A 27,418-nucleotide genomic window follows, 5' to 3' on the forward strand; every position below is an offset into this window, starting at 1 on the left:
ATCATCATCATCATCATCACCACCATCATCATCATCATCAGCAGCAGCAGCAGCAGCAGCAGCAGCAGCAGCCTGGTTATGCCCACTGCAGGGCAAAGGCCTCTCCCATACTTCTCCAACTACCCCGGTCATGTACTAATTGTGGCCATGTTGTCCCTGCAAACTTCTTAATGTCATCCGCCCACCTAACTTTCTGCCGCCCCCTGCTACGCTTCTCTTCCCTTGGAATCCAGTCCGTAACCCTTAATGACCATCGGTTACCTTCCCTCCTCATTACATGTCCTGCCCATGCCCCATTTCTTTTTCTTGATTTCAACTAAGATGTCATTAACTCGCGTTTGTTCCCTCACCCAATCTGCTATTCTCTTATCCCTTAACGTTACACCCATCATTCTACTTTCCATAGCTCGTTGCGTCGTCCTCAATTTAAGCAGAACCCTTTTCGTAAGCCTCCAGGTTTCTGCCCCACACGTGAGTACTGGTAAGACACAGCTGTTATATACTTTTCTCTTGAGGGATAGTGGCAACCTGCTCTTCATGATTTGAGAATGCCTGCCAAACGCACCCCAGCCCATTCTTATTCTTCTGATTATTTCAGTCTCATGATCCGGATCCGTGGTCACTACCTGCCCTAAGTAGATGTATTCCCTTACCACTTCCAGTGCCTCGCTACCTATCGTAAACTGCTGTTCTCTTCCGAGACTGTTAAACATTACTTTAGTTTTCTGCAGATTCATTTTCAGACCCACCCTTCTGCTTTGCCTCTCCAGGTCAGTGAGCATGCATTGCAATTGGTCTCCTGAGTTACTAAGCAAGGCAATATCATCAGCGAATCGCAAGTTGCTAAGGTATTCTCCATCAACTTTTATCCCCAATTCTTCCCACTCCAGGTCTCTGAATACCTCCTGTAAACACGCTGTGAATATCATTGGAGAGATCGTATCTCGCTGCGTGACGCCTTTCTTTATTGGGATTTTGTTTCTTTCTTTATGGAGGACTACGGTGGCTGTGGAGCCGCTATAGATATCGTTCAGTATTTTTACATACGGCTCGTCTACACCTTGATTCCGTAATGTCTGCATGACTGCTGATGTTTCAACTGAATCAAACGCTTTCTCGTAATCAATGAAAGCTATATATATAAAGGTTGGTTATATTCCGTACATTACTCTATCAGCTGATTGATAGTGTGAATATGGTCTATTGTTGAGTAGCCTTTACGGAATCCTGCCTGGTCCTTTAGTTGACAGAAGTCTAAGGTGTTCCTGATTCTGTTTGCGATTACCTTAGTAAATACTTTGTAGGCAACGGACAGTAAGCTAATCGGTCTATACTTTTTCAAGTTTTCAATCCAGTGGTGACAAGGAACACAACACCTGAAATAGCGCTGTTCGTAAATTGGACACCATGAATACTTAAGTTCAGCTGGCTGAGAATTGCCACAAACGACCACTTGGTGAAGCTCTTGGTGGGTAAACACCAAGTGCGTGCGAATACTGATGTTTGAGGCTCAGTCGAGTACGAATCGAATAATGCCAGGAGCGAATCCAAGTGAATCAAATAATGTTAGAATAGTTTTCGCATAATGAAAAGCTGTTATAACAATTAATACAAAATGATGTTTACATCTCAGTATTCCTAAAATTAGTAAATTTCCGTCATTACATAGTACCTTATGAAGCGTTGTTTATCAAAACCTGAAATGAAGCATTAAAAGCAAACAAGCAGTTTCTTCGCATGCACATGGCTCTTTAGAGAGCGCGAATCATCGCTGTACCGCCTGTAAAGTATGGCTACCTGTGTGACGTTGCCCGCTCCGCTACGCAAGTTCTCATGTTTTATGTCTATATCATGCCCGCGTGGGTGAAAACTGACCGTACTTTTGCTGCAATGTTTTGTTTATTTGGACTCATTTGACGTATTGAAATATTCGAAAGTATTCAAAAAATATTCGCAGTTGCGAATAGTGAGTACGCGATTCGAAGACGGAATCGAATATTCAGACCCCTAGTAAACCCATCGCTCGCGAATTTCTTCCTTTAGAAACACTATATATATATATATATATATATATATATATATATATATATATATATATATATATATATATATATATATATATATATATATATATATATATATATATGGTTAGCTTATTCCAAGAGGGGGGAAGCAATCAGATAATTTTATTCAACACTACTAGCACTGGAAAAATAATCTCGTGTCCTGCTCACAGTTTTCAGTCACTTAAAGGACAATTTTTTTCTTCACTACTGTCAAATCAGAGAAAGGAATAACGAAGAAACTGGTCTAGAGACAGCAGGACTATGCTTAGCAATCCATGTCTGCTGAATGCCTGCGACGATGATGATACCCGCGACTAACGATGGGTATACGCTCCGATGGTACCTTGTTCTGTCGTCACGTGGTCTGTAATTTTTTCGGTTGAAGTCAATTGAACATCAGCGTTACTTCTGTCTTGCTACCTATCAATTCTTAAGAGCGCTGAAATATGTAATAACTTCAAAAATCGCTTCACAGTGTGTTTATAACGCGACAAGGAAGCCTCGAACCTTGATGAAACGTTTATCCTGCTAGAGTACAGCAAGAACTTTACAAAGGCGAGCGTGCCAGTTCCTATGCACGGTATTTTCTCTCTCAAAAGTGCGTTGAAGGAGTTAAAAAAATTGCCCTCGTCGTAATGGTCATGGTCATCGGCCTATTTTTATGTCCCCTGCCCCCAGAACGAAGTTCTCTCCCAGCGAACTCCAATTGCGCTTGCCTTTCGCTGGCTGATTCCAACTTGCGGTTGCAAATTTCCTCATTTCATGACCTCACCTGATCTTCTGCCCTCCTCGACTGGACTTCTATATCTGGTACCCATTTTGTAACTCTAATGGTCCATCGGTTATCTACCCTACGGATTACATGGCCTGCCCAGCTCCATTTTTTTCTCTTAATGTCAACTAGAATATCGGCTATCCTCATATGATCTCTGATTAACACTGTTCTCTTCCTGTCTCCTAATGTTACACCTAACATTTTTCATTCCATCGCTGTTTGTGCGGTACTTAACTCGTTCTCGAGCTTCTTTGTCAATCTCCAAGTTTCAGCCCAGATGTTATCATCGGTAGAATGCAATGATTGTACACTTTTCTTTTCAAGGACAGTGGTAAGCTTCCAGTCAGGATTTGAGGATGATTGCCTTGTGCACTCCAACTCATTTTAATTCGTGTTTAACGTTCCTTCTCATGATCAAGGCCCCCCGTGAGTAATTGAGCTAGGTAGACGTATTTCTTCACAGACTCAAGAGGCTGAGTGGTGATCATGAATCCTTCTTCTAAAAAGTTTATGAGTTGTTCTATGAAAACCTGAATTTTTGTTTGTGACATAAAGAGTGCACTTTGCACTCCTAAAGATTGTATAGTGCACTCCTGATGTCACAAACAAAATTTATGTTCTATGGTGTGTCAAATACGACGACAAGGCACTATAGAGTGCGAGTACGGCTGTAGGTCAAAAGCTTGCAAAAGTGAATCATGAATATGCAACTAAGGCGAGAAGAATGCTTGTAGCAGCCACGTTCTTTTTTAGAAACAGATTCATATCTCGTCTCTGGCATTTGATATGCCATAACGACAGCAGCTTATGTTCGTTGGCTACAGCGCTTTAGAACACAAAAATATCGACATCTGTAAGCAGGCATATCCGGATCAGCAACACAGTTGACAGCCTTTCCGAAGGTAGTCGCTCATATTTAGACCTACGCCTAGCAGTGACCAACCAAACTTGTTCTTTTCACACCCAAGTGAGCTTTCACGTCTGTAAACCTATGATGCGCCCTAAAGCGGTCTCTGAGAGGGTCTGCGCCGTAGAAAAACAATGTGCACTGCTGACGCAGTGCACATTTCCCTTAGCAAAAAAAAAAAAAAAAGTACGAGCGATCGATGGCATCCCAATGGGCAATCTTGAGCAGTTGTTTTAGCCGCGCAAGGAACAAATATTAAAGCGTGCGGACATTACACCTTATGAGTGGAGCACGCTGAAGTCGTAAGTATGGCTGGACAGCGTATATCGGGGTAGGCGAGCTACCTTCATGTCGTATCCAGAATTTCTTATGGCCTTTCCTTTTTTCTCCCTCTTTATGATCTACAGAACCAGCACGCGCTACCAGACTCCAGCGATGCGCGCCACTACGTATACGACGCAACCAGCGCAGTTATAGACAGAAACGAGCGTCACACATGGCGCGAGGATGATCCGGAAACCTGCGCTTACCAGGCGTTCACCGCACCCCTCGCACCCCCGTTTTCGCTCTCGTTCATTTTGCGCCTCAACGCGGACTTTCGCTTATGCCCGCCTCTCGTTCCGCCCTCCCGAGTGAGCAGCGGCGGCCCGTCGGGAGAGGAAAAGAAAGAGAAAAAAGCAGCAAACGCCGGTTACACCTTCTGTTCTGCTTGATCTCCGCACGGGTCGACGACGCCGAGGACCCCTCGCGCGCGCCTCTCCTGGCCGGCCGGACCTGGGAAGTGGCAAGAAGGGGCACCGGACGGAACGACGACGAGAGTGAAAATGTGGGTCCGGCGGCTTCTTCTCCCTAGTGAAAGCAAGCCGCGTACTCCTCGCTCGCTTCTTCTTCGCCTCCTTACCGCTTTCTTCTCGTACGGCGGACAGGCTCTGGTTCCTTCCTCCCCACCATCCGACACCAACGAGGAGTACCCTCGCCCCGGACCGAGAACAGTTCGGGCAGCGCAGAGTCAGGAGAGAGGAGTATAGTCCTTATAAAAAGCCGCCTGCCACCCGAGACACGGCATCAGTGCTGAGCGAGGCCTCCGAGCCGAAACGGCGCAGCACAGAGATCTCAGACACATGGCGATCACAAAGGTAAGAGGAAGTGGTCGCTTCCTATGGCGGCGGCGACGTCGGACGACGAAAAACGCGGCGCGGCGCGACGGACGGAACGGGGCGGCAACCGGACGCGTGGAAAAGGCAGGCAGGAAGGAAGCGACGAGGAGGAAGCGGGCAACAGATGCACGCGCACCGCAGAGACACGCGATCCAGCGGCAGCCAAAACACGCGGCCGAGCCGGCGCGTCTCTATTTTTCCCACAGCTGCCGAGCGCGCAGACAATACGAGGAAGAGCCGGTCGGGATGGCACGGCGTTGGGGCAGTGGATGAGTCGGGAGAAGTCAGCTCAGAGCGAGTATACACAGTGGTCTGAACAGTACCAGCATCTTCGTTTTTCTCTACATGTAATTTTTTTTGGGATGCTAAGAGGCTCCAACGGCTTCAGAACCGGTTGTGTCACATAGGAGTTTAAAAAAAGATACTGGGTCTTAAGTTTCCCTTTGGATAAACATCTGCAGGAAGGAGTTTTATACAGTGTAACTGCAATTCAGAGGGTGTATGGGGTCGTTTTAGATATTTAATCTACAATTATGTCATTCGTGGAAATGAAAACGGTTCCTTGATGTTGCACTTGCTAGTGCCTTGGAGCCGCTCTACTTTAGTGACTGTATTTTCGCCAAGTAATGTGCTTGCTTGAGGTCTCTACATGTGTGTTAGATAAACATCGTAATGTACAAGTTAGCCCTATCTACATTGGCGCCTAGAAATGAAGCAACTTCGTCCCTACGCAGATATCTCGAATGTTTCCTCTGGTTGCCGTTTCTCTGAAAGCGACACAGATATGTCCGCCCACAATGTAGTAGTAACTATTATGGGTGTTTGGAGCCAGAAGAGCACATAGCAATCTCCGGAGCTACAAACTTCTTCATAACAGGGACCGCTGCAAGGATGACAAGTTCTTAGCGTTGACTCTTAAGGCACATTTTCATAGATAATTATTTCCGGAATAAACATGGGTCCCTCTTCGCTAATTATTCGGTGTGCCTTAGTTGCGTTTGTGGGGTTCAAAGCTATGAAATTAACTTACTGTATACACACAGGCCGCTGATTTTCTTAAGTCAAACCATTAGAAACACCGTCGAAAACATATCAAGGACGTTGAACGTAACAGCGCAGCTACCGCCTTCGTCGCAGTACTTTAGAGTGCGCGAAAGGAGCACTCCTGCATTGTTTTGATTGAATTAAGGGTTGTGGCAGTCTTAAAAATGCCTCCCAGTGCACTGACAGTGTCTTGGTCGCAGTCTCTAAAGCTGCTTCGAGCCCAGACAGCACTTGTAAATTTAATCGTCTGCATACATATCGCACTGCTACTACTCTGCGCGTATTTCGAAATGCCAGTTGGTGTTAAACCGATGTTTGCGTTGGCAACTGACGAGAGTACTAGGAGAATGGCAAACTGGACAAGTCGGCTCATTAAGAACACCAAAAGAAACAGGGACGGAGAAAGGTGCCAGAACAACAGGAAAAAGGCGCTGAACGGTGCCTAATCTGCCGTTCCTGCCTCTTTCTCCGTCCCTATATCCTGTGGCGTTGTTAATAACAAAATATTTGACGGGCATGGTTTAGACTAAATGCCTCCAACGCAGCGCTGACATTTACAAAGTGTTGTCTTTTCGGACTGTCGAACACCAACAGGGCTTGATTCTGTCCCTCTGCTGGGGTCTGACCCTGGCCGGAGGACTTGGCGGCGGCGGCGGAGGCTTCGGTGGCGGTGGCTACGGTGGTGGTGACGGCGGCGGATTTGGCGGCGGGTTCGGTGGAGGCCACGGCGGAGGTGGATTCGGTGGTGGCCATGGAGGAGGCGGAGGCGGCGGCCACGCCGTCAGCGTCCAAGGTGACATTTTCTGCTACTATTCGCTCTCTCTTCGCCACACCGTTAATACACCAGCATCAATTTTGCCAAGATTAGATGGGAGCTCATTATGTTCAGTCGAGTCCAGCACACCGGGGATGGCACGTACTACTACAAGTTAAGGAGGTGCAGATTAATCTATGGAATGTTTTCATCCTTTTTTGTCCCATGTCACATGCTAGATGTGTCGAGGTCACGAAGATCTGAAGCAGCCATTACTGTATATAGCTAAATATGCTGGGATGGAAAATAAAAGACGTTTGGATGGCGAAAAGAGTGATGCAACGTAGGCACTAAGGCAATTGGCGTTTCACAGAGGTACGCTGGGCCCGATTTCCTGCTTCGCTGGTCGCAATCGTAGGGACGTGAACGCTATGAAAGTGAAGATGTGGCTGTGGATGTTCGCGTGATCCGGTAGATGCCCTAACGGGCCTTCTACGTTTGTAATGCGGCCTCAGCACCTAAAACACTGCTGGCTAAATCACGAGGTACCCTAATTTATGCTTTCTTCTGTTTTGTACCAGACACCGTTATACGTCGTTGTCGTCTTCTTCGACGTAGAAAATTCAGCCGACAATGACAAGAACGCATATTTCTCTGCTAGATTGAAGCTAGTTGATGAGCTTGCAGCTAGAAACATTGTCATGAGTCGGTCCAAACAGAGAAATAATGTGACTACCACATGCTATTTACACCTTTCGTTTAGTTTATGTTTACAGTTCCCTGCATATTGAGTATCATTTCATGGTGTTTATATCAGTCCATGTAATCACGAGACTGGCATGAATCGCTCTGAAGGCTGAGTAACACTTTACGGGTAAATAAGTATACCTACAATTTGGTTCAAAGCATGTTTCCTTTTCCATTAGGAAGGCCTTAAAAATTGTTAAAATTCATGAGGCTACTACTTTAATTATGATTGACGTACTACTGTCCAAACTTGGAAAACACAACACTGTGCAGAACGGTACCAAAAGTAAGGTTTAGAAAGGAGCAGTACAATTTAGCGTTATATGCTTGAACCACGTGAACAGCAACTAAAGGGACAGAAATATAGGGCGTTGAAGGTGAGGTGCAAGTAGCAGGGATAAATTAACGTAATTAATCGCAATCGCGAAGAAATTTAGCACTTTGACAGTGTGGCTCCTGATGCCCTATGCTCTCAACATTAAAAGCCAGCTACTTCTGCCAACCCAAGTAAACTAAATTCGTCATCTAGTCAAATCTATGCACTACAAGTAGATCTAGCAACCACTTCACTGGCTGGCGAAGTAGTCCACCTACTTTTTATAAAGGCTGTACACTTTAAGACTGCACGACAATGATGATAGCCTTAGAGTGTAACTATTTTTAAGGCCCATGGGAGATTTCCCGAAACGTTGATGCATGTGCGGAAGAAAGCTGGCTTCACCTTTACATGTGTATTATTGCAAAGGAGCACGCTTTCAGGCAACGATGCCTTTGATATTTGGCGGTGGAGGCAAGTAGATATGTGTCTTTATGGAGAACAATAAATAAATAAATAAATAAATAAATAAATAAATAAATAAATAAATAAATAAATAGAGAAATCGTTTTAGCGTGGATAAACAGGGACACAAGGACACAGGACACATTAAGCGCTCCGTGTGTCCTGTGCGCCTCCTGGTGTCTACGTCTGTTTTCAATTTCGTGAGACAGTTGATGAGTGGTGTAGTTGACTGCTGAGTGTGAAGCTAAGGGCTTTTTGCTGTTCCGAAACTGAGGATCATTGAAGTAGCGGGTAGATGAAGAAACTTATGGAATCATACGAGGGTCAACAATCAATAAATTGTTGTTTAAAATAAAGTAAACCCCACTTTACGTTGAACAAAGCAGAACATGAAATACGACGGTTGAAAAAAAGCGAATAATAAAAGCAATACAGGAGCAAAAGTTCTACCTTCGCTGATATGAATTCTTAACAGGACAAGTTAAAAACTTAATTTAAAAATATTCCTACACTACACGGTAAAAGCAGAATTAGAACAGCAAGTCGATACCATGGTGGTTTCAGTAGCATACGATAAAGGAAACGACAAGAATTTTATAGGAAAAAGAATGATTGCAACCTGTATGTACCATGCGACGTGCAGGTTATGCACATAAACAAAAAATTCTGTGCTGCTCACATTTTTACCGCACATTTTCTAACATGCTTGAACGCTTCAGAGAGCGGTGTCCCAATTCCCTTGTAGCCATCGAAGTTCCTTCAACCGTGGTCAGCGGAGGCGGTGGCGGTGGCGGAGGTGCCATCGGTGGTGGAGGAGGGGGTGGAGACACCGCCAACGTCATCGTCATCAAGAATGGAGGAGGTGGCGGTGGAGGTGGTGGAGGCGGCGGCAGGCTAGTCACTACGCTACGTCGCTTCACCGCCCACGTCGACACCAGCTCGGTGCCCATAGACTTCCAGCATGTTCAGGTACAGTGGGTGCAGACGGAATGACGTGGACCACACCATAACAGAAATAGAGAGAGAGAGAGAGAGAGAGAGAGAGAGAGAGAGAGAGAGAATAGCTAAATGAAGAAAGGGAGGCTAACCCGAGAAGTAATGTTGTTTGGTATCTTGCGTGAACAAATGACAGCGGAATAGTAAATCGTTGGGCTAGTTGGTGTGACATTTGTGCGAAGGGAAACCCTAAAGTTGTGCGGAAGGAAAGAAGAGTACACGAACAGGAAAGATGGAAAAACAATGACAACGGGACGAAGGAAATGCGTGAGAGGCGGGACTCGAGAAGGCGGACAGTAGAAAGCACTGACTATTAACAGAAGGGTTTATTTTGTGATCAGAATACAGACTCAGAAGGAAACTAAAGAAAGAGAGAGGGACGGAAAAAGAAGCACTAGATGGTAATGCAGGGACCAAACTGAAAGGAGAGAAAGAAAGAAAGAAAGAAAGAAAGAAAGAAAGAAAGAAAGAAAGAAAGAAAGAAAGAAAGAAAGCAAAGAAATGAACCTAACAGATAGTGGAAGCACTGTTGGAATGCGGCCACATCTTTTAACATGACTCTGCGGTTAAAAAAAAATGCCAGCCACAACTACAGTTGAGCGCAACGTGATGCGAAGCATTGTTGTTTCGTAGTGTAAGGGCCCTTACGAACCATGTTCATTTCTTGAAGCGCAACATCCATCACAGGTTGTGAAGAAGAAAAGTTTATATGACATTGTATTGTTGGAGACGATGATTATCGACAACACTACAGTTTTACGTAGTTAGGCTATGTACTATTGTACATCACGACATAATTATTCAATGTGTATCGGTTCACTGATTGTGGTTCCGACTGTGTCTTCCCCGGTGTCATTACTGGTTGTTTCACTGGTGGAATAATCGGTTAGGGTGAAGCAAGCCCAAGGTGCGTTGTCACTGACGTTAATGCGCACTTCTGGGAGAACCCAGGTGGCCATGTTTGCAATCCGAGACCGGATGTGTCAAGCGATAACTGATTGCACATTGTTTTATCAGTGCTCTACCGGGTATGAAGATCATATCGAGGGCTATCAAGGTGTTCTATAACAACTTTGCTGTCTCAATACAGTCCTAGGACGCTATTTCAGGCGTTTTGTTAGCTGCACTGCTTTCTAAATCGGCCCACGAAAACAGTCAGATACCCGGCAGAAAGAACTTAGGTTCATTTGAAAAGAATGCCCCGCTTAAAAGAAAGAAATCTCTCACAGATGTATGCCAATATTACCACTAATACATCAAACTGATTTCTCGCACCTTGGAGTGGGTGTTCTCACACCCTTCGAAAGGGCTAGGGGTCAGTTTGCTGGCCCACGGTCGTTTTACCGCAGCAGCAGTTGCTACTGCGCTCTCGTAGCTGACTACTCTCAGTGACGGATCCGAGGCAGGCTGCATTTTAGCGAGGGCGTGGCTGACTGTGGTTAGGGATGACTTCCACACGGGCTGCGAGGCAGCAACACGCCGTCAGAATACACAGTTGCGGCCGCACAAATTCGTAGCTAGCCTCCAACGGGAAGCCGGTATAACGCGACGTCAGAGACAAACATTACGGTGTACTGGGCAATAAAACACGCATAAGAGTTGTTTTCTATTTGAATGAGACATACGAAAGGTAACTTTATTTTTAAAGTCATCGATCATTACGTTTAAAGAGAATTCGGGACTCTGAATCACGTTGCGCTGCATTTATGTTTCATATTGCCCACAGTGTCACACAGCGCCGCACGAAAACCGTTGGGCCTTAAGAACTTCGTTCTAAAAAGAAAAAAGAAAGGAAAAAGAAAGAAAAACAAAGGCAGAAGGCCAACAAGTGTGGTTTCGTAAGGCGCACAGAGTGGAAACGTGTGTAATTCGAGTGCAATGTCACTGCACGGAATACGATCAAGGCAAAGAAAGATAACGTCGCACAATTAGCCCAGAACGCAGAATCAAAGTACATCACGTAGGATAACGTGTGCAGTGTAGTGGTGCAGCCAATGATTTTATTGACGACAGAGGTATAGGAGAAAGCTGTTTGTAGTCAATGGGCAAAGGAAAATAAAACTCGGCATTCCTGCACAGACACAATTTATTGATGCGAGAATTACAAGTGACTTTGGCCTCCAAACCATTTCCTAAACCCGTTTGTTGTTGTGCCATGTCATCTATGATTCCAAGACATCTCGCACAGTGGCTTACCTAGAAAAGTAGATGTATGTATATTCTGATCCGTAACAACCACAGTACAGATGCACTAGCAGAAAACTTACGATATGTTAAGTTCGCTATTCAGAGCATCGTGTTCTCCAACTCTTTACACTGCTTATTGTTCTTCTCCTTTTACGGGATATTCTTATAAATCAGGTTTCATGATGATTTGATGTTCGAGAAGTCGATGTACAGCATTTAGCAGTTCCACTTAACTTGAACACAATGTAGAGATTCATTCTGTACATTTAGAAACGGGGATTGAGATAGGCGTTTCCTTTGACTAACGGAATGAGCAATAAGAATCAACGTATAGAGAGGAATACGCGTGCAATTATCAGGGATAAATATAAATACAGCTGACAAACGAAAAAAGGCAAGATACAGCTGAAGACAGAAAACCGTTCGGAGCAGCTGGGCTCAGGATTTTTTTTAAACGAACGATCTACGTTGTGTAAGTGAAACGGGGTGGTAACGATGGGTACACGTCCGTGGAGCAAGACCGTATATTTACTTATCGTCTATGTACCTATGCATATCGTATAGAAATCGTATATGTGCTTACTTACTTGGCGCCTGTCCCATTCATGTCCCTTTGTTCTTTTTGTAAATTCTGCGCTAAAGCAATATGAAGTTTGTACTTATCAGTGTGATATCTACAATTTAGTAATATGATAACTATGGTTGCTGAACTCAAAGAAAGACGAAGCGCAATAGGAGGCTCCCAGTATTTGTATATGTCTTAAGACGCACACTTTCATAGCACCAGGAGCTGCTTGTGCTCTTAGATAAGCACTATGTGTCATTGAGTAGGTGTCACTGCATTCCACCGGGAAATCTCAACACGTTCCGTTCACACCTAGCCTTACGGCTAATGCCACTGTGATTTAGACAAAACATTGCATTTGAGCATTGCCATTTGTTGGGCGTGTTGGTAAACTAACTTGAAAGCATATTTAGCGCCAGCGAAAAATGACAAAAGGGAGACAACACCACAATGCGCTAACTTCAACAGTCTTATGGTTAACGGCAGTCTTAGGGTTAACGGACCCGTACTGTAAAACAGCTGTCGGACGTTCTACGAATCATCGTAAATCACCAATGGGCTTCGTAGAAGCTGTTGTTTACGAGCTTCCGCTGTCCTGTGGGAAAAATACATCGGATAGACAGGAAAGTGTCTTAATGACCGGTTACGAGAACATAATCTAAACGTGAGAAATACGCAATACGGTCATCTGTCAACTCACTGTTAAGGAATGCGGCTGTGCGCCGGCGTATCGGTCCTGCTGGGTTCTTGCGAAGCACAGATGTGTGAGAGATTATTAAGGCTCAGGCTATCTGTCGGAATAGTGATACGTGTGTTAGTGCCCCTTCAGTCGACTTGTTAGATAAGGAGACGGCTTTTTTGCATGGTTAAAATTTGGGTGAGGTGGCGCTCCTGTGTATAGGTTTAATGGGTGGGTGTTGGCTGAAAATTGAGTTGTTGAAGTTAGCGCATCGTCTCCCTTCGGTCCTTGTTCGCTGGCGCTAAATATGCTTCTCAATTGCATTTGCGAGCTTAAATACTGCTCCGTTCGAATCCGACACATCCATGATTATTCCTATCGAGTTCTCTGAATCGTACTTGTACGAGGAGAGAGAGAGAGAGAGAGCATGGAAGAAGGAAAGGCAGGGAAGGCGCTATAGTGGTTATGGCATATGACAGGAGGTGCTCGTGCATAGCTTACCCGATGAAGTGCATCTTAGAAGCTGCCCAATAGCATCGGGAGGTTTTGGTGGAGGCGATGTCTTGCGTTCGGGGAGAATACTATGCAGGACTCGAACGTTCTTTAACCACCTAGAACACTTGATGCAAAAGCAGTGCAAAGCACCGAAGTGCAGGAAGAAAAATAGGAATGTGGTAAAGAAAATAACTACAGACACAAATGCTGGCTGATAATCGAATTTTATTAGTCAAAGCATGTGCCTCTGTAGCTCGTTTGACCACAATACCATTTTCTTTCAGCATTTCGGTGCTTTACGCTGTTTTTAGATCATTAACTTCGGACAAGCTCTCCCAACTACCTATTTTGATTAGGTGTACCTAAACGTGTTCAAATGAGCACTTAATATTAATAATTAGTATACGTGGTTTAGTAAATGGCACTTCCGGGATACCAAAAGTGCCATTGTTACAATGAACGCAGTCTTGGTAAGCCAGAAAAACACAAAACGAAAGACTGGTTTAAGTTTGCCGCTCTACGTCCTAGTAAAATCATATCATTTCGACAGGGTTCATTCAGAAGTACTTAATGATTCATCGATGGAACTCGCATTACAGTACATTTCACTGTATAGGAACAAAAGACTCAATCTAATGAGGTTGGATATCTCTTTTCTCTTTCTGAAGAAAATATTGCGCATACATGCGAAAGTAATTTGCAATTCATGATTGAAATTAAATATCTTAAATAACTTGAACTCAATTTGATCGTTAAAATGATTTGAAATGCTTAATTCAAACATCAATACGTTTCCAATCGTTTGCTTCCCTTATAGTGAAGTTTTCTTTCATTAAATAGATGTGAACTGATAACTGTTAAAAAAAAGCAGATCACAATAACCCTGGGGCTGCGCTTCAGTTTCAATTTAATTGCTGAGAAATCCTTTTCTTTAAAATGCGCGCGCTAGCTTCAAAAATTACACTGTTGGAAAGGAGCAGCCAGTATACATTCATGCTTCTATTTTCGACAGCTATCGAAACGCTGCACTTATATGTCTGCCTTAAATTTCTTTAAGACAGACATAGCAGACCAGACGGAAAACACGAGGACACTTGGCGCCTTGGGATATTTAATAACTCTACAAGCAGCTGGGGCTGGACAACATCCAGAGGTTGTTTCAGTGATAAGCCGCTTCGGAATATATAGTCGAATTTCAGCGCACAACATTCTAATTCTGACGCGTGAAAAGGTTGGTAGTCATTTATGTGAAAATAACAAAACAATGCTATGTGAATAACACTTCGGTCATCATATGCTAATTTCGTGTTACAACTCTCTGAGAACATAAGCCTCTGACACGCTTCTGATGTCGACCGTGGTTACATATCGATATGACTTTTTTCCAGTTCCATGGCAAAAATATATTTTTTGTGAAATGCAACTAAGTACAATGTCTCCTCCATTATAGAGAAAATTTTACACGAGAACAAAATATAAGTAATAACGCCCTTTACCTTGCAGCTTAGGCATAGCAGCTGCCTGTGTATTATCAGTTAAAGTGGCTAATGATATATTGATGCCCTTTAGGGCATCAGTATATTCTTCATTGCTTTAAACAATGGACCAACACAATCTTACAGCGGCACATGAAAGCAAAGCCCGGCTGCGTTGTTGGTCCTGGTTCTTTGTTCATCACGTGGAGTTTTATTTTGGCATAAACCCATAGCGCACCACATTGAAAGCACTCCATGATTATTATCATGATCAGGCTCCACTTGGGTTGCAATATCAATTTTCGGCAGAGACACGCTACCGTCTACAATACTGGAAAGAGCGTGTGCTGAGTACGGAACAACAACCTGGATGATACCTGTGTCCCCAAAAACTAATTTGAACAGCCAGACTCCACTTCCTATGTTGACAAACCGAGTGTGAGCGCCGAATCAGATATGATCTGAAGTTTTCCTTTTTCCTCGCCGTCACGGACGGAAACATGACACACGGCTCACGACCGCGCACAGAAGGAGCTCGGCGGCCTTGCTGAAGAAAAGAGAACTAAGACGGACGTAAAGAGTAGAAGAGAGAGCGAACGCGGCCGCGAACTTGCGGAAGAACCACGGAGAAAGAAAAACTGTCTAAAATAAAGACAGCCTTTCGTGCGCGAACTGCTCGATAAGGACGCTGGCCGTTAGTAAGGCCCGGTAAAGAAAATGCCACAGCGCCTAGAGGATGCGTCGTGTATACCGTGCCCGGCGTGCCTCTGTTGTGTGTATGCGTGTTTGGATCTTCCTTGTTATAGCCGGCACGATATAGAAGTGGGCGATATCCGGCCACGGGAATATAGCAGCAAATCAGCTGCTTCGTAATAACTTCCGCGTGACGACCGGGATAATCGCCCTCGATGGTGGCGGCGCTTGGCGATGCCTCTCCGGGCGGGACACGCGAGGGCGATGGCGGTTCGCGGCGCGCACTGGCGCCCTCGTTTCGTGAACTGACCTCACGGTTGACACCGACCGCTTCGCCGCCACGGCAGGCTCGGCACGTGCGCGGCTGGCAACACGTCCGTTCACAGACTTCGTCCAGAGAACTCGCTGCGCTGTATACGCCACGTTTCGAGAGACTCACTAACTGTAATGCATAGCCAGCTCCTGCTTGAGCTCCTCTCTCTGGAATTGTTTGAATCTTGGAAACATCGATTAGAGCCCTTATATTGACCAATTGTGAAGTCATTTACTCGATAGTTCTCACAGTTTTCAATACAACCAAGCAATCAGTCGCCATGCGTTCAGTTCAGTTTACTTGGCGTGTTGTGACCCTGGAGACCGAGAAGAAGAAGACGGACAACAACAACAACAACAACAACAACAACAACAACAACAACAACAACAACAACAACAACAACAACAACAACAACAACAACAACAACAACAACAACAACAACAACAACAACAACAACAACAACAACAACAACAGCAACAACAACAACAACAACAACAACAACAACAACAACACTGCGTCAGTGCTTGAACCAGCTACGGCGAGGATGAATTTCAAACGGAACGAGAACCATCTTACGAACACAGGTAACAAACTTAGATTTAGGTGCACGTTAAAGGGACACTGAAGGTTACCAGAAAGTCAAGTTAAAGTGATAAAGCAATGCTCTAGAATGACCAAGGCGTCAATATCATCGCGAACAGAGCTTTAGTAACCGAGAAATTGAGGTAAATGCATGACACGATTGAGAATGCCACGTCCATGCGATGTCGTGGGATGTGCGAACGGTCCGCGGAACTTGGCCAAGGGCAGTTGCAGCGGCGAATCCAACGTTACTTATCACTGCGTGCCAATGAGTGAACCTCTCCGTTCGAAGTGGTTGAGTGCCGTACCTCTGCCACAGCGCGCTGGCAAAGAGCCGAAAAATCACATAGTCTGCTCGCTGCACTTTCGTCCAGAGGATTACGAGTTCAACGCCGACTTACTGAAGTCGCGTGGAGTGCCTTTCAAAGCAGGCCGCCGGCGTAGTAGTACGCAACGACGCCGGCAGCGCGAGCCCTCAGCAGCAGGTCACGTTCATCAGTGCTTAAATCGCTAAACCTAGCATTGTGCTGAACGAGCCTAGCATTGCGAGCCAATGTGTCGTTGTCAGGGTCGTACATTGCAGCGAGCGTCGGAGTTGGCGTCATAAAATAAGGAACACGCTTATCGTCGAGCGCTTTCCCTTCCGCTAGCCACCATAGTTCGCTTTCGCGCTGCTGTTGGCTCTGTCTTGGCTCTGTTTCAGGCCGCGCGTTTGCGTTTTGCGCAGAAAAGCCGTAGCGCCGTCTGCGGGAGCCGGTTTACTCAAAGACGACGCAACGTCACTATGAGACCATGACGTCAATACTCCTCGATCGGAGGGCGGGTGATGATTTGAACTGCGCTAGAGGTACGCGGATGCTTCAGAACGCATTTTCTCTTAAAATAAATCTCTTCTTCGCACAAAACAAGCGTTTCGAGGATTCTGGGATGGTATTTCAACAGCACACGTTGACTTAATATTAACCTTTAGTGTTCCTTTAAGGATCCCCAGGTGGTCGAAATTTCCGGAGTCCTCCACTACGGCGTGCCTCATAATCAGAAAATGGTTTTGGCGGGTAAAACCCCATAATTGTTTAACACAAGTAGCAATAGTGATAATGAGTAGCGTGATATAATACACATTTGATCAAAGTGGTGACACTACGGCACTACTCCCTTCAAGCGTTTGAGGCAGGAATATATGCAAATAACACGGCGGATAGGGAAAGCGAAGCAAGTACAGCCAAGGGGTAATTGAAGGGTGATACACGAACGTTCTTAGCCAAAAGATTATTTGGCTTACGCAGAAGGCAGGCACAACTGAACAGAGTTTAGTAGGATGTTCAGTTTTTGGTGGACGTAACAGGGCTGATTAAGGTGATAATTCCGATCATAGTCTCAATACATTTATCTTTCTTTTTCTGACCTACAGATTCCGAACAAGTTCCCTAGCAAGCCGATCAGGCCCCGCGTCGGCCCCGTCGGCTACGTGGTCGCCATGGAAGGCCAAGCCCAAGTTCAGGGCGGCGGTGGCGGAGGAGGAGGCGGAGGCGGCTTCGGTGGCGGCTTCGGAGGCGGCTTCGGAGGCGGTGCTGGAGGTGGTTTCGGCGGCGGCGGCGGCGGCGGCGGCGATGGTGGTCATGAGGTGTACGAAGTCAAGGCTGTATCCAGCGGAGGCGGTGGCGGTGGTGGATTCGGAGGTAAGAGCGAATACCAGTGGACGGAAGGCCTGAGTCAGCCAGCGGTTTGCGAAATAAGGGAACTAGCAGTTGTGACAGAGGGAATCCTTAGTTTAATGTCGCCGACAAAGAAATAACATCTTCTAAAGAAACACAGCGCAATCATTAACACGAACTAGAAAGGAGGGGGGGGGGGGAGGCAGGACAACGATACGAGCGCAGGTCCTGTGTGCTTCTTTCTTTCTTGACCATGTTTTTGTATGTGCTTTGTTCCTTAATATGAACTTAAGCGTACTCACCCAAACGTTTGTCCTGTTAAAAAAGAAGTAGCAAACCACATGGGGAAAAAATGTGCAATAGCACCTTCTTTTTGATCTACCAGAAAGAGGTCACGGCCTACTCGTGTTCAGGTTTAAATTTTACATGTCGTGTTCTAGAACGAACACATGCTGTGACATTGCACTTTTGGGATCTCAAAACTCGGTGCAGTAATTCCTTGCGACAATGGTCACAGCCCTGGTTCGATATGGTTTCTGCAGTTGCATCCAGTAAGCGCATACGGAAACTAACCAGTAGAATTGGTGCAAGAAGAAATCGCTATCGGCACGTCGCTTTAGCTGGTTAATCATGAGGAGTACGTTGGAATTGGTAACTTTCGTCAGGGTCTTGACTGCGCCACAAACTACAGTTGACACTGCCTACCTCAAACGAGTTGTGACGCGTTCTGGAGCCTTGAAAGAAATTCCCAAGGAGAGTGTAATGGTAAGACATTTAGCATGAAACTAAGGTGTGAGAAAGATTATGATAAATAATAAATAGTCGGTAAACTTATGCCAGCAATATTCTAGCCGTAATTGACGAGAAATGTCGATGCAGATTGACCATCTGAGGCATAAAACAGGAAACTGGTGGCCCCGTTAGTGTGATACATTCGGCACGGCTTGAAAAAAGAAAGCGGAGAATACGTAAGAAAGGCAAGAATAGGTCGCAGTTGCACGTTATGATGCTGGAGGAGCGTATAAAGGAAGCATTATTAAAGAATTTTTCCAGCAGTTGACATCATTTGAATGTTCATGATGATGACACGTCCAATGTAAATTCCCGCGCTTGCCGTCAAGGTGGCTACGGCGGCGGCGGTGGCGGTGGTTTCGGCGGTGGACATGGTGGAGGATTCGGCGGCGGTCTCGGCGGCGGTCTCGGCGGCGGTCTTGGCGGCGGTTTCGGCGGAGGCCATGGCGGCGGCGGAGGCGGCGGAGGCGGCGGTGCCAACTTGCAGCAAGTCCCCGTGCACGAAGAGACCAAGACACACGCAGCGCCCGTCGGCGGTGGCGGCTACGGCGGAGGCGGAGGCTACGGTGGTGGACACGGTGGCGGCGGCGGCGGCGGCGGAGGTGCGCAGGTTCACAGCGTCGAGGTTGTCAAGGTCGCCGAAGGAGGCGGCGGCGGCGGCGGATTCGGAGGCGGCTATGGCGGTGGCGGAGGAGGCCACGGACATGGCGGTGGATGGCAATAAGCGGGTGAGTTAGACGCTGTATGAGGGTGGCCGGCCACTATTTTGGCGGCAGCAGGCGTTTTGCTTCGTAGCCTAAAATGACAGCTAGCCAAGAAGCACTCGAGTAACATATCGTAAACGGGTGAGTGGTTTAACAGCAGGGGTGAAGAAAGATTTCACAGGACAGACGCTCAGGACAGACACTGGAGACAGAACGGGACACGCACTGGAATAAGGTCGCCACAATATAGCAAGCTGGGGAGCATGGGCGGGAACTGTTAAAGCTAACGAATGCATACGAATGCGCATTAACCCCCGATGCAAATCCAGATTATCTCGCAATCTCCAGCTCTACTTCAGTTTACATGAGCCGCCTTTCACAAAACTCTCTCGTACCATCCGATAATGTTATAAGGACAAAAAATAAGTATAAGAGAAACCACATGTGCTTATACATTCTTGTATGGGAATAGGGCAACCGATAAGTTCAGGAATAAGGATTGTTTAAAGATCACTACACATAAATGTAGATGTCTCACATCAATATTGAGTTATCTGAATGTTCCGTAAGCACAACAGATTCGCAAGTTAAAATGCATGAGTTGCGGCTACTCGTATTCAATAGAGTTCTAACCTGACAACAAACGCGCACTGATCTTCTTGCAGGTTTCCCAAACACACACTGTGATTCAGCCGACCACTGCGCTTACCGCGGCGAATTTGGAGACGCTGCCTGCCGCAAAGCAAGCGGGCCTCTGCATCCAGAGCACACCCGCCATGGTTCAGCGCAAGAACGTCTTCACGCACTCGAATGAACCACGCAGAAAGGCACAGGTGCCACGCTCTCCGGGATTGTGTAATATATTGTTGACCTCACGCGCCCGCGGCCTTCCGCGGGACTTCACGGCGCTCACCTCACCGCCATTGTTAATAAAATATATTGTACATATTGTAAAAAGACAACACGACGTCTGCTCACTTCGCTGCACATTGGCTCAGTGGCATAGTTGCATTGCTCATCTTGGAGGCGTGGCTTTGATGCCGGCCGTGGCGGCCGTATTTCTGGGGTAATGAAATGGAAAAAAAGAAAAAGAAAAAAGAACTCGTGTACTTAGATTAAATGTGCGTTAAAGAACCACATAAGAATGGGCTGGAGTGCGTTTGGCAGGCATTCCCAAATCATGAACAGCAGGTTGCCGTTATCCCTCAAGAGAAAAGTATATAATAGCTGTGTCTTACCAGTACTCACCTACGGGGCAGAAACCTGGAGGCTTACGAAAAGGGTTCTACTCAAATTGAGGACGACACAACGAGCTATGGAAAGAAGAATGATAGGTGTAACGTTAAGGGATAAGAAAAGAGCAGATTGGGTGAGGGAACAAACGCGAGTTAATGACATCTTAGTTGAAATCAAGAAAAAGAAATGGGCATGGGCAGGACATGTAATGAGGAGGGAAGATAACCGATGGTCATTAAGGGTTACAGACTGGATCCCAAGGGAAGGGAAGCGTAGCAGGGGGCGGCAGAAAGTTAGGTGGGCGGATGAGATTAAGAAGTTTGCAGGGATGGCATGGCCACAATTAGTACGTGACCGGGGTTGTTGGAGAAATATGGGAGAGGACTTTGCCCTGCAGTGGGCGTAACCAGGCTGATGATGATGATGATGATGAAAGAACCACAGGTAGTCAGAATAGTTTTCGAGCCATCCTCTACGGGGGGCACCCCTTATAGTCCATTCTGCAGTTTCGGAATGTTAAAGGTACACTTAAAAAAAAAAGTAGGTTGAGGGGTTTAGGAACTTATGCTTATAAAACATAGAGAAAGCCGCTCTCCCTGTGATATGAGGGTTGGTATTGCAAGAAAAGAAACAAAAATAACAGAGAAACTGGCGGAAACCTTGAAGCACCCGCACCAACTCACAATGGCGCCATGTATTTTCACGGCGTCTGCTATATACCGAGTTAAATGTTTATTGTAAAAATGGACTACAGTGTATTTTAAATAAGCCAAAGACGGAACTTAGCATTTTTCGAGAACTTTTACTGAGCCACGAAGGCTCAAGTAGGTGGTGTCCAAATCTACGTGCCTGTAATAGGTGCCTGTGGATATTAAGCACGCATCTCGAAGGCTATGCTTTTGCACCTGAGCGTGCGCGGAAAGTACTGCGGAGCCGGAAACATGTCACGACTATCAAGTTTTAGGCACCATCTGTACGTGAAAATACGCAGGATGAAGTCCATGACGCCAAGCTAACCCACCGGTCCTAAGGTTCCGGCACGAAATTATATATATATATATATATATATATATACATACACACACAGCTTGGCCTTCATTTTCTCTTCTAGTAAACAGTCTCTTACACGTTCAATTAAGGAAAATGGAGTTTTGAAACAATACGTTATCGGTCAAAACTGATTTGGTGTTTCTCTTTAGTGTCCCTTTAAACGTCACAATTTGATTATTTCATTTGTTCTGCTTTCTTGCACGAGAAAAGGAACGATGTACTTGCCCGATTTCAGCTTCACACCACATTCTGCCAAAGCAAATCCTCAAGCCTGCTCATTGAAAAAAAAAAAAAAGAAGAAAAGACAAAATAGTTCTTGGTTTGGCAGCGGTTACATTGCCCTTGGAAGGCGCTCGCACACGCTGTTAACGATATCTTACACTATAAACGCGAAGGAAGAAATAAAATAAGTGATAGACACTTCTGTAACACCTATAGGAGAACAAAAAGAAGAGAACCGAAAAGAAGCAATATTTTACAAATAAACCACACTAAACAGTGCTGCCCAGTGATGAGCGGCGCAGCTGAATCATACTTAAGGTGATTCCTGTTACGTTATCACGTTATTCATAATGCAAAACTGTCTTCAAGATGAAAAACATCAGACGTTAAACATTTAGTTGAAATGTCGAACTCGTGGAGACGCTTTTACGCAGCGAGGACACGGCTTGTTTTTTTTTTCTGCACGTGGGGCTGGGTGTTGGTCTTGGTCACCGTCAAAGTTCATTTCCATCGAGCTTCTTTATTATTTGCTCTTTCTTTTTAATGCAACGAGTCTCGGATCATTTGGTCTCTCGTGGAAAACGGCACGTCGCTTTCTGTTTCTTTTTTTTTTTTGCTATCGAATGGCGTTTTCATGGCAGTGCCACGTGCCTGGATACTTTTAAGCTCTTGAGGCAAGGAAAAAATATACTCCTTATCTGCATTTGTTATTTGTTCTCGTCGGCGGTGGTACTAGTGAGTGTACGATGAGGAATAACCTCTTCGGAAGAAAGCTGCGCGCGATAGCAGACTGTTCTCTTAATTTTTCCTCATCATCAGCCGATTTTATGTTGACCGCAGGATTTACTTACTTTGTTTGTGTTTTAAGTATTAATATAGACTGCCTCGCTCTTTCTTTCGCGTTTTTATTATTGTTAAAGCAGCAATGGAAAGGAAACCCTCTCTGTAGCCCTCTCTACAGAGAGGGTTTCCTTTCCATTGCTGCTTGTATTGTATCTCGGTGTTTCTCGCCGCCTCACGGGCTGCGGCGAGAAACGCCGAGATACACCGAGAATGCAAAATATTTTCAGGCAGTCTAGTCGTTGTCTTCGTCGTGCCTTCATCGTGTCACCGTCGTGCCACCGTTGTCGTCGTCGTCGTTGCTGTTGTAGAGATACATATGTTTAGCTGGGGGATCAGTTGGGGAGTTTGGAAGCACGTACCTTGTTTTAGACCATTTCACTTACATGCATATGGGCTAAGGTGCTATGAATGATTTAATTAGTAAAAAAAAATACTGATTACTATGGCAAAATGAAAAGGATCAAGTGGTGGTGGGTGATGTGATGTCACGCTAAGAGCCAGAGTAAAAAAAAATATCAAAGTTCGAATGCATGCACACTCAGTACAAATCAAATAAATAAATAAACAAACAAACAAACAAACAAATAAATAAATAAATAAATAAATAAATAAATAAATAAATAAATAATGTTCGAGCGCTCATGTATTGTCAGTGTTAGAAGCAAAGTTGCACGCAAAGAAATATGAAAGAAAATCTTGCACAGTACCTGAGGTCATGCCCTCATAGCAATGTATGGAGAACGGCACGGTCAAAGGTAGGTCCACTTTATTTGCACATGTACCAAGTCTCCCCAACTTTTCGTAAACTTTCGCTGGTTCTACAATTTTACGAATCTTGAGTACAGTTTTACAAAAGTGTTTTAGATGTGCTGAACGGTTCGTAGGCACAAGATTTAAAACGAAATGCATGTAAGAAAAAAATTGTCATGGTACCTATGCACGATGACAATTTTGCGGGGGCAAAAGAAGCCATTCGTCGGAGAGGTAATGGTATGGAGCGAGTTTATTCGGACATGTTCCTGAAGCAGTTGAAATTGGCAACAGGAGAATCGCTGAAGAAGCCACTTCGATATAAAAACAGTGGTTTGTTTCTCTGTATCTGCTGCTCCTGTTTCTGGCGTCTAAAGATAGATCATCGCAGGCACGTACCCAGGATATCTTTTTCGGGGGGGGGGGGGGGGTAACTTTTCTATGCAAATAATCTGGGTACCTTTAATAGTACAAATGTGAATAACGCTCGCCATTCGTCATAAGAACGCGTAAACTCACAAATAAGAAATGAAATAAGGTGTATTTTACAGGTACGCCCGCGCGACACACCTCTCCTTCACTTGGCAAACAAAGAACCACGTCAAATGGACTCGAGCAGGAAAGAAGCGCAGGAAGAACACTGCCAAGAACAAGTAAAGAAGCCAAATTGTAGAATAAGGTTTACTTTAGTCGAATAGAACTTGAAAAAACAGCAGTTGGCAATGAAGGCACACGGACCGCGCGGAGTTGTGTTACTCCGCCAGCCAATCACAGAAGCAAACAAAATCGTCGTCATGCGGCCTTTTGAAAATGGCGTCGTATACTTGACACCTCCGGAGCGAACTGCTGTTCTTGAAGAGTCTTTTCATCGGCGGAAGAAATGAGGTGTGCAACAGACATGGGCAAAATGTATGGAGTCTGAGCATTTCGCTCTTCAAAAGTCCGCGGTGCAGTTCATTTCACGGATGAGCCCGTTTTACTCATGAAACTTCACTGCCAACTGAAGTGAAACTTCACAACAAGCGAAGCAAGCATGTTATTTCAGTTGAATAAAGAATTAGGCATTCGCCATTCCACTATAATATGAGAGGGAAAAGGTATAAAATTACGCGCTAATAATTTTATTTTTGTAGTTACCGCCTTATTTGGGTAACAGAAGAAGTTTGAAGTACGAATTATTTGCAGCTTCGCGGAGGAACAGTGGCTGGCGGTTATGAAGGCATGGGCGGGGCTTCATTGCAGACTTAAGTTGTATCCGGCTATAGCAGCGCTTTTTGAATTAGCCCTGGAAGAATTATACAGAAATATATATTTGCGGAACAATCACAGTTCTTCTGGATCCCTTGTTTACTGCTCTAACAAGTTAAGTGCCACAACCGACTCGTATTGTTATTTGGGAAGTTACAAAACGATGCGTGGCCGCCAGTCGCGTACAACCACGTATAGCGCAGGACGCTGCGATTCTACACTTACTACGGCCACCGTGGAAGGTTAGAAAAACATCTACACAAGCACAGCAGAGAAGTGGCTATGTTAGGCGGCTCGAATGATAACTGTAGAAGCTTCATTCAGAACTCACAGAATTGCCCTCCACTTCTGGCGGCGTTTTCTCTACTTCCTATTTAAATAAAAAGATGTTGATCCATAAATATTTTCATAAACAACTGTTAATTTCCTTAATTTTTGCTTTTCCTTCCTGTTTGGCTGTTGTTGTGGCTCTCTTCCTTAGTAGACCGCTTCATTTATCAAATCGTCTGCGACTCTTGTTTCCAACTGGCAATTTTGCACGAAAAGAGCTGTACAATTAGGGAAAAACTAGACGAGTTAACGGATGACAGCTATATTGCCTATGAGTTTATGGGTTATTGCAGGGCTTGGTGATAGACACTGTCTCGCATTATTTTATTTTCCGCCTTATCTAACCCATATCACGGGTATATAATTCCGACGATCTGCCAGCGTCGCGGTGAGCAGTCACTCGAGGAAATAATAAAACAAAAAGAAAAGTTAAACGCAATTGACATTTTCTCTGGGCGCAACTCGTTCTACGTGCATACAGACCAGCTGACCACGAACTGAATCCCTTTCCTGGTCCCTGGATCAGTCTAAACGAAGATGGTTGAACTAACGAAGCAACAACGATGCGCGTGACATTTGAATACACGGTGACAAGTGAATACATTTGGAGCTAATCGCGCGGGCTCTGAATTGATGAGGAAACTGGCCTTCACATCCCAGGAGACGCCGGTAACTACCGCCTTCCAAAAGGAGTGAAAAAGGCAGCAAAATGTTGACCGCCGAATAGCTGTCAAGAAATCAACATTGATTCGGCAGCGCTTGAGGAATGTGTGTGAGAAGTGGTGGCGTGGAGCGGGGAGGGGGGGGGGGAGGCGGCCTCCCCCCCGGTGCCCCCTCTTGGGTACATGCCTGGATCACTGTTAATAATATGCGTGTGTATTCCACAAACGGTGTGTGCTCAAGGCAAGAAGAAAGCGCCTGCTATCCAGTATTACTCCGAGAAAGCGGCAACGGTTTTTTTACAACAATTTCCAAAGCATTGTTGTCGATGTATAATTTGAAATCTTTTTTAAGCGCTTAGTAGAAAAAAGCGGCACCGCGGACTTTTCAGAGGAGGAGCTCAGCCACGCTGTAGAATAAAATTGTTCACTTCTGTTTATACGTCCCCTAATGATTTCATTAGCTTTGATAGAAGATTCCGAGGCGCAAATGCAAATCTCATCTGTGTACTTTGAGCACTGGGTATCTGGTGGAAGACGACGCGGAAATAATGCTATCACCGCATTAAACAATGTAAGGCTGAGGACACTTCCTGGTGGTACTCGTTGCGATAACGTACGTTCAGACGGTCTCCCATCATTCGTTTAAAAAAAAAATAGATTTATTTCTTTCAGAATATTGAATATGCAGCACAGTTCTACCTCGAATACTGAGAATCATCGGCCCTTCGAGAATGTGAATATGACTATGCTATATGCATGCTTTACACCTAGAACAACAGTGGTCGTTGTTGTCGTCGTCAGCATCGTTGTTGTTGTTGCTGCTGTTAAGTGAAATTGGCTGCGCATCGCACCCGCCGGACGAATTTTTCAGCGATTCCTCAATTTTTATAGTTTTTTGTAGCACTGCCTAAAAAGTCTCTCTCTCTCTCTCTCTCTCTCTCTCTCTCTCTCTCTCTATATATATATATATATATATATATATATATATATATATATATATATATATATATATATATATATATATATATAATTGGCTAAGCTTCACAAGGCATATTACTTATATCGCTTTGTGTTGAGCCTTCGCCACCAGAAAACCTTTTTATATGTTTATATGAGTATACATTGCATTTTCAATGTGCTATGACGCTCAATATGTGTTGTAACTCGGACATACAACCATCAGTTGTTTCAATAATAAAAATGTCAACTGCTATATTTTTTGTAAACAGGGTGCTGCCAGTAATGGGAATGGTATTCAGGAATTTTTTTGTTGAGGCACTGCCATGCTACCATACAGACACCATATGGCAGCAGGGAAGCGCCTGCAAAAAAATTAATAAAAATAAAAAGAAAAGAAAGAAAGAAAGAAACAAAGAAAGGAAGAAAGAAGGGAAACAGAAAAAAAAAACGGATTCTTGAGATGCAACTCAGACTGAGCGTTATAACACCTTCAAATATCGGGAAATGACTTGCGTTATGAAGAAACGTTCAGATTAGTGGTGAGAGAGTATTTGAAGTTTCGAATACGAATCGAATATTGCGCACTAACTGTTCCTACTCGTATTTGAAACGGAACTATTCGATATTTTCGAACACTGGAAACTAACAAAATATTTCGCAACAAAGTATGCTGTTAAAGGCTTGTTCTGTCCACTAAATAAATAAATTATCAGATATGACACAACGACAAATGTTTTCGAAGCAATGTAC

The 27,418-nt window shown here is 44.9% G+C and overlaps 1 protein-coding gene across 1 annotated transcript; it reads left to right on the top strand.

The window, feature by feature from the left end:
* Positions 1–4,869: 4,869 nt before the first annotated feature.
* Positions 4,870–26,540, top strand: LOC142586378 (uncharacterized). The gene is made up of 7 exons (XM_075697626.1): positions 4,870–4,884; positions 6,544–6,742; positions 8,977–9,200; positions 17,628–17,939; positions 18,993–19,391; positions 20,033–20,292; positions 26,480–26,540. Exons 1-7 carry the CDS (start codon positions 4,870–4,872, stop codon positions 26,538–26,540), a joined length of 1,470 nt encoding a protein of 489 aa, XP_075553741.1.
* Positions 26,541–27,418: the final 878 nt, after the last annotated feature.

The sequence above is a fragment of the Dermacentor variabilis genome, chromosome 6 (genome assembly GCF_050947875.1).
Source record: "Dermacentor variabilis isolate Ectoservices chromosome 6, ASM5094787v1, whole genome shotgun sequence".
NCBI lineage: Eukaryota > Metazoa > Arthropoda > Arachnida > Ixodida > Ixodidae > Dermacentor > Dermacentor variabilis.